Raw genomic sequence first — 13,818 nt, 5'->3', positions numbered from 1 at the left:
AGGGTTTATTCAGATTTCACTCGTATTCTTAATTGAACGATTGTAGTGAATTATCACCTCATTTTTACAATTCATTGATCATAAATCATGTTTAGACACATGAAGAATATGAAATATCGACAAAGTAAAAGCATCGGTCATGCATATAGCCGAAAATGGAAGTTCGGACTAATGGTTCCAAATTACACATTCATCATCAAAAGCCATAGAATACCATGGGATAGCGTGAAAATATAGAACAAGAAAAATACAAATACTTGTTCCAGATTTCAAGTTCGTTTTCACGTTTCAGGAGATGGAACCTGAAACATGTCCTTTAAAATCTATTTTCTAATTTTTGAAACCTGAAACATGCTTTGCATATCTTGAAATTTGAAACATATCATGTTTTCACCAGTTCGATTCTCTGATTCTCTCAATTTTACTTTAGAATCATGCTCATTCCCATATTTAGCCGTGCCTATTCCACGGGTGAGACTCGTTTGGACTTGATTTTGCATGAATCAGACTGCATGAATTAGACTTGTCTCGACCGTTAACCATGTGGGGTTTGCTGTAAAGTTGTCTTCCACGAGAGATGCCCTCTTGCTCTTTTGAATTTTGAATTTTCCGTTTTGTTTTTCTTGCAGCCTTGTTTTTTTTTTTTTCGGGGAGAACGATGTTTAGAAAAAGACTGGTCTAGGAGATTAGGAAAATAGATGTCGTGGGAACAGTTCTTGAGAGAGGGGGGGTTTCATGTTTTCCCCAAGATAATGGGGATTGGATTAGATTTCAAGCCTCGGGCGTCGATTTTGCTGCGTCTTTTTCCCCCCCTCCTCCCTCCATCGTTGTCCGCTTTGACCGAGAGCCTTTTTCAAGGTTCCTCGATGCGCTCGATTTGGAAAAATTAAGGATCCTCACCGTGGTTCCTTTTATGGTCCCCGATAGGTTAGTTTGGTAATCGATTGGCAATTCTCGATACGCTAATCATTCTCAATGTGTTTCGAATCTTTAACGGGATTGTTCCGAGAGCATCCACAACTGAAACTCTAAGATATTATTCTCGAGGCTATGAAAATCATAGGGACTTATATATCTTGAGAACGGATTTAGTATGTCGAAGAAGTTATTGCCGTCTGATGGCATTCCCAGGTCTCACATAGGGTCGTTTACATATGCATCTGCCCGCGTCACTGGATTTTTGAAAATGTCTATATAGGTATCGGATTTAGCTGTAATCCTCCTCGCTCATGGCGTTTTTGCAATTTGGTCATCTCGCTTTTATCGGGCATTGGAGCTGCCACGCTGCCCAATCTTCAGTCGGGGTCGGCACAAACTTGTCGGAGCTCTGGCAAAGGGTGATCGAGCCTTGCTCGAACCAAAGGATCATCGAGGGCGAAATGGAGAGAGACAGAGAGAATGAGAATTCCTCTCTCCAAAGTTCTCTTGCAACCCTCGCAATTGCCAAAGATGGCTAAGGTGGCCCCATGTGAAGTTGGTTGTCAGATTTAACTAAATTTTTTTGACTTCATCACACCTCCCAACTATGATGTAACGTCTAGGAGACATCCCCGTTTACGAACTCGAAAGTATTCTGAATATGGCCGGTGGGAAATTGTTCCTACGCGAGCGATCTCATACACCGTTGGTTTAAGAAAGCGGACAATTATAATCATCTAATTAAGGTTGGTCTTTCCATTTAAGAAGGGGTAGAGGGTTCGATTTCCTACCTTCTCAATCATACACCGTTGATTCAAGAAAGCGGACAATTGTAATCATCTAATTAAGGTTGGTTTTTCCATTTAAGAAGGGGGTGGAGGGTTCGATTCCCCACCTTCTCAGGGGGTTAGGAGTGGGGATGCCTAAGTGAGGAAGAAGGATTTCGTAACTTGCACACAGCACATGACGCATGCAGTGTGACTTGTAAAATAAAATAGGATAGTATAGAACCTGACAAAAAAAAATAAAACAATTAAAGATGGACAAAGCTGTTTCTGATAGCATAAGCTTCGATTTTGTGCAAATTGTTTTGTCATTTCTTCTCAAATCGATTGCCCTCTCTCTATCTCTCTCTCTCTCCTTTCTTCTAATCTTTCTTCTAATCCTCCATTTTGCAGCATGGATTCTCTCGTTCCTTCATGTCACAGTGTGGTCGTGTCGAATGCTGGAAACGTATTGTTAAAGAACACGAGCTTACCATCATCATCATCATCATCATCATCATCATCATCATCATCATCATCGTACCCCCTCAAGGTCAACTTCGCCCGGTTTGAGATTTCTCTTCACCAGTGTGAATTTCTATTGATATAAAAATACAAATGAAGGGCGTATTTTATTTTAAATGATGAGGTATGGAAGAGTATAAATGTCGTACTAAGTAATGCTGCAATTAAGGCGGAATATTGAAGTTTCTAAACATATGTTACATGCATAGTTGTTGGACCTTTACTAAAACAAAATGTCTTGTGATTTCGAAATGATTAAGGTCAACTGCACACGCTCTCTTAGCATATAGTGTTAATTGTGGAGTCTAATTAGACAGACAACCAACCCTCTTGCTTAATTATGATTGCGCCCCTTTGCTATTTTTTTTTAGAGTTTTTTACATATTAAGCTGCACTTTCTTTTGATAGCTTGAAATTTCGGACGGCTGTCGACGATCCCATGTAAAGTTTCGAGGCTACGACATCTTTTAGAATTTTCGACAATTGTTTCACCGTGAGTTGCTTATGGGGAAAATCACCCAATCGGTCATGGACCTATTGTACGGATACCAATTTGGTCTTGAACTTTTCGATTTTTGCCAATTTAGTCCTAAGCCTTTGTGCGAAGTTCCAAGGAAGTCATTTCGGCTAATTTCCGTTATAAATTGCTTACGTGGCGACCTAATCATCGCCGGCCGTCCTATGTGACAAAGTGCCACGCTGTGATTTTTGTGAAAACTGACTGGAAGGACTACATTGGGTTTTCGCGTGAAGGTTTATGACTGAATTAGCAAAAATCGATAAATTTAGAAACAAATTGACATCGCGAGTTCAAACTTTGACCCTGTGATTCATAGTAGCAATTAGGAGATTGACCATCGATAAAAAGCCAAACAAACTCAATTTGCTATGATGCCAGTGTTGAATCAAACCACTTCTTTTTCAGCGCACTAAAATCAGTAGTGATACTCGAATGGGAAGAGGCGGCATCGGCTAAGCTGTTAAACTGTCGTACATGGGCTAATGGGCTAAAAATCTTTTAACGGGGAGTAGCAACAACGCTTTAACGAGATAGGAAAACTAGGGCTGAAAACTTCGCCATGCTCCAGCATGGAAATGATTCTAAATTAAGAGCAAACAATCTACGTCGTCGTACAATAAGTTTAAGACCGATTGGATGGCTTTCCTTGCCGTAAACATGAATAGATCTCGCATAATACGTCGAGAAAGAGAGGACCTCATTCTTTTGTGTGAAAGTCTTCAAACTAAGAGCGACATTCACCATCATCACATGGCCTCATTTAATGGGCTGTTGAATTATTCTTTTCCCCCCTCCCCTGTCGGTGGCGCGTCCCGGCGCCGCCACGTCCTGGTGGCGGCAGATTCGCTGGAAGTGGCGGAGCAAATGGCGGCCTCTCTGCCACCACCCCTCACCCACACAATTCAAAAGGTTGGTGGGTCGTTAAGAGTAAGGAGTTTTAATGCAGGGGTACCGAACTTTTGTTTATTTTTTTTTTTTGTTCTTCTTGTGGTGGGTAGATCTAATGCAAGAAATAAAATGAGGCAGTGAGACAGCATCCACCATATTCATGTACAGATTTAAGTGGGTAGGTGTGCGGTTTTAGTGCACCATGCCCGGCTTCCTCTCGCTATGTATCCAAAAAGAAAATCGAGATCCGACTTTGTTACGAAAAACTTAAAGACTGGATTGAATAAACTGAAATTTCAGGGACTAAATTGCATATCTCGCAATAGCTCGAGGGCTTGCGGTCGACTTCCTCCCCTGTTCGATCAAACGAAAAGAATTGCGTCCATACGTACCACGTCGAACGAATTAAAAGTTGGAAATATCCAAATTAGCCTTCGTTCGGAAGGTGAACGAACGAAAAGTTTGACTTTGGGTTGTCATGACTGGTTCACCGTCTTTTCATTTACCTTTCACTACCGACTCCCGAGCACGCTCGCAATGATTTTAAATGGGGAAAACAAAGGATGGGATGAATCCTCGAACGCTTGAAACGGAAGTTGAGGTGTGTGTCATGACTGGATACTCTTCCTTTTGCCCATGTGCGGGATCGAACATGTGTTAGTGGATTGGACTATTGCCCGATTCGCGACACGAGGAAGCAATGTCCGAAAAAAGACACTTAGATGGATTCGTTCGACGGATGGCGTGGTGGACGGAGTAGATCGTGGTCCACTACTGTGTTAGTGGCGTATTTTGATGAAATTCAAACTGAGGAAAAAGTTTCGAAAAAAGCTCTAAACCGAAAAAAATTGTCTAAAAAGTCTTAAATCTTTTAAGTTTGTTGAAGGAAAATATCACTTATACCAATACTGACAAGATCATTTTATTGGGCAATGGAGATACTTTAAGTATTCTATTAATTATGTGTCAACGTTCCAATAAAAATACTTGTATGCATCAAAATGATCAACTGCTCCCGACTCGAACAGGTTCATGTTGGATCTCAATGTCCTTGTTCCTCAGCCTTAAACCTTTTACGTTTAAACTAATTCATTCCTAAATTTTTGTTTTGCCATTTCAGTCCATCTAACCAATTTTGGCCGGTATGACGCTAAAAGTTGGTTGATCTCTCCGATTGGAGGTAGAAGAAAGAAAAAGAAAAGAGAAAGAAAAGAAAGAAAAATATCATAAAATATTATTAAAAATTGTCTACGTAAACTCTAGTGTCTACTTCAACGTCAACTAGCCAAAGTTGGTCGAATGGAATGAATTGACAAAAAAAAATATATTTAGGACTGAATTGGCGGGAATGTAAAAAATTTAGAATTGAATTAGCAGAAGTGTAATAGATTTAGGACTTTTTTTCACAATTTTTCGACCTTCAACCTATTGCATATGTACCAATTTTGCTCGTAATCGTTGCGGTAGACATTGGGAATTCTATTTGGCATGATCGGTTCTGATGTGGATATTTTTAAATAAAATCTAATATTTTTTTTTAGACTTCCTTTTTTATTTTCTTTATTTTTTATTTCTTTTTATTTCCCTCTCATTTTGACCGGTGAGGGTCGCCACCTACTCAGCAAGGGCCATCTCTCTCGTGGCCGATGGAGTTGTGATGGCCCTCTTCAAACCTGGGCGAGGGGCACCACGCCTGTGGTCAGCAGGACCGCGAAGGCCCTGGGTGAGGGGTTGTTGGCCCTCACTAGCCAAATGAAAAGGGCAAAAAAAAGAACAAAGCAAAATAAATTAATAATAAAAAAGAAAAACAAAAGAATCATTGAAGTATTATTTAGAAAATGTCAATGTCATTCTTGGGCCATACCACATAAGATGCACGGAGTCCACGTCAGTGGTTTTCATCCAATTTGGTCGGATAGACCGAATCGGTGCCAATGTAAAAAATTTATGATTAAATTGATACCAATACTAGTAATTTATGCAATGTTTCTTGAGGCCGGATCGACATAATCGACTGGATCAAAATTCTACATGGGAACTTCTCGATAACCACTGAAAGATTGTAATGCCGCATTGCATGTAGATTTCAAACCTGATCAAGACAGCCATGACCTCCTTGAACCAAAGATGGACGTCACATTCCCACACGACTGAACTAGCGACACCTAATTAGTCTCTGATGCTTGAATATTGGACCCAAAAACCACCTTAAATACAACATTAATTCAAGTAGCTGGCACTGCAATCATTAATTACTACCCGAGTCCCTTCAACCAATGATTGAAGCAATCCAACGACAAACATAACTACACATAAGGAATTTGCTGGAGAATTCTATCTGACACTAAGGTCGAAAACCATAGCCCAGCTTTATTGCGCTATTCCAATCGAAGGCAAGCGATCTGCGTTAGTGACCAGGGGTGTCGACAGTTCCGACTCCCACGGCATCCGAACCGACCCGAACATGCGGTGCTTGAGATTTGAATGGTCTAGAGCCCAAGCCCAAAACACGGCTCGGGTCGGGTCGGTTTGGGTCAATGCGCAAAAAGTGACGGTGAACGAGACTTTTTTGGAGGGTGCTCTCCGGGAGGAAGAATAATGTATGGTTTAAAATGCTTAGATTCAGTTCGGTCACGATCGGAATTGCTTTTGCACCTTTCTTTTTAACCATTATCTGAATCAGAAGGAACCCTACTATAAAAGATACGAAATTTTCGTTTCGGTTGGGTCTGATTTAGGTATTTTTGACAGCCATAATTTGTATTATATAATTCTGAAGGAATTATTTTCTTGTAACTTGACCCAATTGTTTATCGTGAGTATAAATAAATCGAATTGTTAGGCCGCACAGATTTTCTAAGCTCCATATCCTCCCTTCATTAATTGTTCTGTAATCTTTCCATGAGTCTTGGCTTCGTCCTAACTCCCACATTAAAAGTTTGATGTGACTTGACCCAACTAGTTATGCCGGCCATGCCACATAAAACGATTGCCGTCCACTTCAGCGAATTCCGATCAATTTCCCCATAAGGTTTAAATTGATAAATTATCAAAAAGTTTAGGACATTGGTCAAATTGAAAAATTTATGACTGAATTAGTATCCGTATAACGGGCTTGTGACTTTTTAAATAATTTTTCCGATGCAATGAATAGCTAGAAAACTTTTAGGTACTCTTAAAGCGCCACAGGAACATTACTCCGCCCGAAATTTCACTTTCACATCAAGAGCCCACATAAAAATTTTCCGCAGAAGCCAAAATATATGAAGTAAGAACCGAACGTAGGCGATCTGCGGATAAGCAGACGCTTTGCCCATCTTGGATTGCTATATCGATGCACGATCTTCAGTCCTCCAACCATCAATTTGCACAAGAATGGCAATTAGACTAAAAAGGGATAATGATACAAATAACACCTGAATTTTAACCCACTGTGCAATGTGATCTCTGAAGTTTTAATTTGTTCAACGTGACCCCCGAAATTTTAATTTATTCAATGTGATCCCTAAACTTTTGAACGTGTTTAAATTAGCACTTAAACCATATAAAAACGTTCTATATGCCCCTATTACTTGCCTACACGATTGGAGAAACAAAAGCTGCTTGAGATCAACTGAGTGTAGATATATCGTTTGCACAAAAGGTTCTCTTGAACCGTGAATCGCCAGCTCTTCGTGTCCCTTAATATCAACCGTCCCATCCAATTGTTTACATAACTCATAAGGTCCCTAAAGATAATACAACTGGGCAATCTTGCCAAGAGGAATGAGAGCCCACTGTGAGGTGCAGAAAATAGCAGAATTACAGAATGAAACAAAAATGCTTGAATCCAATAATGTTGCCAACCACAATTCACTAGCAGAAATGAGGAACCATCCCAGTACTTGAAGAGTTATTTACAAGATCAATCAACAGGAAGACAATCAGCACACAGAATCATTACGAGTTTCGTCCACGTTGCGGACAGAATCATTACGAGTTCCATCCACGTTGCGCTGCATTCTCCTTGCTTTAGAATCATCGAGGTAGTTTTGATATATGTAGGATGCGAAACCCCAAAGAGCCAGAAGCATGGCAATCACCTTGACACCGTTCATCTTGTCGTGAAAAACTATCACTGAAGCAACCGGAGTAACGGCCAAACCAACAGTACTGATGACATTGGAAAACAGAGAAGACACGATGAATATCAATCCCACAACACCCACTGAACAGACCTGCCAACACACGGCTGTGAAAACCAGAGTCAGCACATACGAAGCTCTTCCCTCTCCAAAACTCTCCATCTCTCCATGCAGGGTCTTCCATTCCCCACTCGCAAATAGAGCCAAAACAGAAACACAGGTAGCAACCAGGGATGTCCATATCTGCATCTCCAAAACTACTGAGAACGTTTCCTTCTTAAGGACCTTCTGGAAAGAGAGTTGCATGAGGGAAAGCAAAAGAGAGTAGATTGCAGAAGCTCCAAGGGTGCATGAGAAGCCAATGGTATACTTCCACTTAGAAACTCCAGATGGTCCCTCGGAATGATCATTGACACCAATGAGGGCCGCAGATAAAGAAAGAACAACCACAGAGTTCAGAATGAGCGCAGTAAACTTCTGAGAGTTCAAGAAATACGAGAAAATTGCATTAAATGCCAACTGGGTAGCACAGATAAGGGAGTATGTAGAGGCAGAGAGGTATAATAGGCCTGTGGAGTATAACATGTTATCCCCAGCTAGGAGCACTCCTAGGAAGAAGTAGACCGAGGCAAGAATTCTGAAAGAAGGTGCACTAGGAGAAGCTGAAGCCTTCTGTGATGATGGTATAAGGTATAATGGGATGAAAAGGATTGGAAAAGCAGCGGTCTGAACAAGTGTCGCCAACCATTTACTATTTCCACCCTGATCATAGTAAAATCTTCCGAGAAGAACAGCAGCAGCTTGTCCTGCGATGAGGAAGAAAATATTGACGAGGACTAAAATCCACCACTGCGAGCGTCCAAGCTTTGATAAATGTAGTTCATTAGTGAGTGGTCCATCATCACTCATGATTGGTTCCTCGCGATCTGACAACGAACAATAACATGTATTAAACAGCAAACAAATGACACGAACGTCTTACTTGACGCACTATTCGTAACATAAAAATATTGTTTGGCTTCTCCACAGAAATTAAGATTGAAAATACAGGAGATCTAGATGTAGATCCCATCACTACCATCTGAAGTACAATATATCCCACTAGTTATATAGAATACAAAATTTAGAATCACATAATCCCCAAGTGAAAAGATTGTGCACAAATGGAAATCTGTGAAAATTGAAAGACACGGTTCAGTTTTTGCAGCAGCCTATGATAATGTAAGCTAGATAGTCCACAGAATGTCAAGTTTACAAAAATTCCAAAAGGAAGTCAATCAACAATACTTGGGGACCGACTTAATGAAAACACCCAGAAGCCCAGAGAACTTTCGAGAGGAAAATCCAAGCAACTAGATGAATCTGTATTCTTGAAATTGGTTCCTTAAATTGAATCCACTGAAGGAAATGACTGCCCATAGTTTATAAGTCTTGAATATAGAAGCCAATCCCCCAATACCATTTCGTATAGCTGTATCATGTTGACAGAAGTTTCCGATAGTATTGATGATTAGATAGACTTGTTAATGGTAAGTTCAGGATTGGCATATAAACTAACAGATTATGGAGCTTGTACATGGGGATAAAAGATTCTCCACTAAAATGTATAAATGACCTAGGGAAATTAATAACGTCCGAAAGTGTTGTGAAGACTACGAAGATGTCCACAGAAATGTCGGCAAATCATTATAGTCAACGTAAATTTGAGCCCAATAGATTATCTTAAAAGGAAAAATCAGTTTTTAAAAATATTCATGCACTCATACATATTCCCTTAAACTTTCTACAAAAATGAAACTTTGCAACACTTTTAGAAATCACGATATCCATGAAGAGCACAGAAAACACTGATTTCCAGTTCCCAGAATTGATTTTCCCTTCATATTTTTTGGAAACTGGTCATTGGACATGCATGAGCTAATCTACATCTGCGTCACAAAAAGAACTTCCATGCCCTGTAATACCGTAATTCACATGTACACGAACTTTTTCTGTCTATTAGAATAGATAAGAGATCTAAAGAGGATATGGGATAGTAAGTGACGGCATGCCTTCACACTGTGTTTTCCATGGTAAACTTGAACTAATTTCCTTAAGAGGACTTCACTATTTTGGCACTTGGTACCTCTAACTTCTGAATATTCTCCGCCAGTGACTTCCGCTGTTGAAAATGCTTTTTGAATACTTGTAGAAAATTCCATGGAATCTGAAAGGAAAATAAGAAAAAAGAAAAGGTCTATAATACTAAATTTTAAAAATTCAATATGCTTTTTGTTTTAGGTACTTCTACTTTTCTCAGTCTTTAGATTTATGACCAAAAGTCAAACATATGCATAGTTGTTAAAACAAGTCACATAATCACAGGCAAATACACTAAAGGTGATGCCGGCAAAGGTCTCACATCGAGCAACTAAGGAGATATTCTGCAGCTTACAAAAGTTGGATTCCCTCTCTTGACAACTTAGCTTTTTGGGATGAGTTCTTCCACCCCTTGTAACGCATCAACATGGTATCAAACCCACTCCTTGGACGCCCACCTTCCGGCAGTTTATCCTCGGGCTGCAGTCTCCTGGTGGGGGCTCGAGGCTATGTCCTCAGGGCCATTCTGTGCGGTCACAGAATCCTGAAGAGGGGGAGGATGATGCGGGAAAAAGTCCCACATTGGGCAACTAAGGAGATATTATGGGGCTTAAAATGGATTGGGTCTTGGCAAGCTTGCTTTTCAGGATGAGTTCTTCCACCCCTTATAACACTCCAAAACGAGAAGGCTGTAAAATTTGGCTCAAAAAATTCACACAAACTAGCTTCAAAGAAACTGCATTGTTTACAAAAAGTAATCTTGCTCTCCAATCTGGTAATATACTAGGGGACCATAACCTCATGAGAACAACGAACGATTAACAATATATTGCCCTGCTTTCACTTATCAATTCCCTTCAGTAATCCTCATGAAAGGGCCTAGGACCAAATCCCACAGGACATTTAATTTCCGGATCATTATTTGATTTTTTCCTTCAAAAATGCAATTAAAGTGGATCCTCAGCACTGTCTTCAACATACACAGTGCTGAACACAGATCCTTCCATCATAATAAGTTTAACCTGACCCCACTTTGAAACCATGACCACAAAATACAACCCAACTCTGCCTCTCACATCAAACCTTAGCAGACACCAACTTCCTCGGTTCTAAATGTTTAGACCAGCAAGAATTTGTTGCAAGTTTCAACGCACGATAGCTCTCGACAGTTAATTCGTCATCCATCCTTGCAGCAAGCCCATAGCCTGAATAATTCAGGACCATGCCCCATCATATTTGAAAGGCTTCATTACAATTTTAGGATGAGACTTTGGCTCTACATCACCTCTTTTTTAGTTTGAGGGGACAGGAGGGCTCTACATCGCTTGAAGGAGAAAAGTATGAGCTTCACAGAGAAAAGCAACTACAAATTTACGACCCAAATTCCACAGTCTCGATTGAGACTTGTTCAAAGATGTCATCATAATCGCAAAAATCTCAAAAACCACATTGCTTTAGCTCACTTCCTTAGTCCCCAATTACTTATGAATACAACACTAGCAGAAGATTCCTTTTCTCCCAGAAAAAAGCAGGCAAAGCAGTAGTTCCAAGACGAGAGGAACGCCTCTCAACAGTGATTTGGATCATATACTAAACTTAAACTTACTATTTAGGAAGCCATGCAGAAACTTTTGGCTGCATGTGCGACATTTGACAAAATAAACCAGAAACCTAATTAACTGGCTCTGGCTGAGACAAATTTCCCTCCACATTGATCGAGAATTAGACTCAGCGTACAATTTAGGAAGCTGTGCAGATACTTTTTGCTGCATGTTCAAAATTTGATAAGAAAACCAAAAGCCTAGTTAACTGACCGGGACTAAATCATGGATGTGCAACAAGAATGAGTCGACATTGTCGAATATTAGACCATGGTCTTCTGCGTATATCGTGTTTCAGAGAAAAGCCATGACTAGTCACAATTCACAACAAGTATCAGCAACTGGTGATAGGGAAGAGCAAATCTCCACATCATGGGCTTGAAACAATGTCTTCTTAAAAGTACGTTCAGCCACTATCAGAAGAAACAACGGGCGTTCGTATAAACCAACGCAATCCCTTGTAACAGCTCCGTCTACGTGTAAACTAAGAAAAAGCCCGTTACTCGTCCAAAACTCTCCCGTTCAACCGGCGACAGCAACGTAACTAAGGTCCATTCTCGCTCCGAAGACGATCCTATGCACCAATTTCGTCCACGAGAAACAAATTTTCATCAGACAAATGAAAACCCAGATCGAAATCGGCCCACAGGATTCCAAAACCCCACTAAATGGAAGGTGCGTTCTCGTTGATCGCGCCTAAACAAACCCCAGAAGCGTCGCGACCGTTCATTCTCTACGTAGTGGAAGCAAAAAGCAGAGAAACGCAGGTAAATGAAGATGATGCTCTTACCTCCCGCAGGAGCGAGGGCGATGAACACAGAGGCTGGCGGCGGCGGCGTCGAGCTCGGTCGTTATAGCATAGGTCGACCACGGCAGAAGCTCGACCCCTGGGTGACGTCAGGTGAAGCGTCTGGTTACCTTTAGCGGGAACCTCGCGATCTTCCTACTCGCCCTTATTGTCCTTCACAGGTTTCCCGGAAAATTGCAATCCGTGTCCTTCGACTTTGGGATAATTGCCCTGAATGCCCCTGAGCTTTGGACTTTTTGATTTGCTTTCCACTAATTTAAGATGTTTAAAAGTGGCTTGACGACATCCGGAATGATTTGTCAATAATCTACTGCAAATAGCTAAAACCAAAATTAAGAAAATTTTAAATGGTTATGCTTATCAAGTGAAACTTTACATCATATTTTGGCATGCACAACTGCCACGCGACACCCTCTTGAAAAGGTAAACTAGTCGACGAGCGCGAAAACTTGCCGGATCACCTTGTTACTTAAAAAAGAAAAAAAAAACTTCTTGCTACAAAATTTTAAACAACGGAGGTTATTTTGAATGCAACCGACCAGTAGTCTAAGTGATTATACCGATAGTTATTATTGAAATAAATTCACTTAATAAATTCATTATGAATAGTTATTTAGATTGATGTGAATTCACAATGGAATTGAATTAAATAAACGTAGATTTTTTAGAGATAATTTCTCCATCGTTTTATACATTCGATTTCTTGTTTTTGAATTTCACTTGAGAAGCTTGTTTTCCTTCAAGCTATCTAACAAAGAATATAACAAAATAAATTAATTTACAATTCCATGCGAGAATTTGTGACTTATAAATCGTGTTGCTTCAGTCTTGGGAGAAATTAATAATCAAAGTAGAAAATAATTGGCGAGTCACAGTCGATTGCTCTATGTTTAGAAATGAAGGTTTTAACGGTATCTATGAGCAAATCAAAACCATTATTTTTCTAAATAATTTAGGTCAATATGCAACAATGTTGTCCCTTTATTCTTCCCCAACTTATTGAAATAGAGTGTCTTTCTGCCCTCCTATTTATCAAAGGTTTATATTTTAACTGTATTAAGCTAATTCAATTAGTCAAATCTATTTTCATATGCTTCAATCTTTATGTTGTAGTTATTAACCGTGCAAAGTGCGGACCAAATAATGTATTAGATAAATTGGTAGCCCCTCCCTTCCGGAACAAATTATGAGTATTTTTTTTTTTTTTGTAAGGAACAAATTATGAGTATTTACTTTTTGCTTAATCAGAAAATTTCAGACAGGCGCATATATATATATTTGGTTAAAAGACACACAAAGTAGCTGATTAGACAATAAATCGTTCCTTACTTATTACATTTTATTTAATAAAAAAATTGCAATTCATGCAACTTGACTTTTTTTTCTAAATTCGCGACACACGAAACTTTCGCAAGATTTAAATGCCAATCCGGAGATTTACATAGGTTATAATTTTTGGAAATATGAATAATAATTTATATTTTGGCAAGAAATGGAGAAATTACGTTCTTTTTCTTTTGCTTAAAAAAAGCAAGCTCTTAATCGAGTCTTTTAACCAAAAATCAGCTATTATTATTCGAATTTATTAAAT

The 13,818-nt window shown here is 39.6% G+C and overlaps 1 protein-coding gene across 3 annotated transcripts; it reads right to left on the bottom strand.

Annotated features, from left to right (window-relative positions):
- Positions 1-7,296: 7,296 nt before the first annotated feature.
- On the bottom strand, positions 7,297-12,320 carry LOC125312538 (probable purine permease 11). Of its 3 annotated transcripts, none has more exons than XM_048276733.1 (4): positions 12,210-12,309; positions 9,865-9,945; positions 7,579-8,665; positions 7,297-7,530 (listed from the first exon to the last, which is right to left on the bottom strand). In XM_048276733.1, exons 2-4 carry the CDS (start codon positions 9,938-9,940, stop codon positions 7,524-7,526), a joined length of 1,170 nt encoding a protein of 389 aa, XP_048132690.1. In that variant the 5' UTR covers positions 9,941-9,945; positions 12,210-12,309; the 3' UTR covers positions 7,297-7,523. The 3 variants fall into 3 exon arrangements, with proteins under 3 accessions (XP_048132690.1, XP_048132691.1, XP_048132692.1); XM_048276734.1 differs by lacking the exon at positions 12,210-12,309 and adding an exon at positions 10,174-10,239; XM_048276735.1 differs by lacking the exon at positions 9,865-9,945 and having other exon boundaries at positions 12,210-12,320.
- Positions 12,321-13,818: the final 1,498 nt, after the last annotated feature.

Source organism: Rhodamnia argentea, chromosome 3, assembly GCF_020921035.1.
Source record: "Rhodamnia argentea isolate NSW1041297 chromosome 3, ASM2092103v1, whole genome shotgun sequence".
Taxonomy (NCBI): Eukaryota; Viridiplantae; Streptophyta; class Magnoliopsida; order Myrtales; family Myrtaceae; genus Rhodamnia; species Rhodamnia argentea.
The sequence above is the reverse complement of the archived record's forward strand: the minus strand, read 5'-3'. Positions and strand labels throughout refer to the sequence as shown.

What these genes read in the sequence shown, in the direction of transcription:
- LOC125312538 (XM_048276733.1), bottom strand. Translation starts at nt 9,940, where the DNA reads ATGGAATTTTCTACAAGTATTCAAAAAGCATTTTCAACAGCGGAAGTC. An exon ending in AGAATATTCAGAAGTTAGAG is followed by an intron (nt 8,666 to 9,864) that starts GTACCAAGTGCC and finishes GTTCGTTGTCAG; the next exon opens with ATCGCGAGGAACCAATCATG.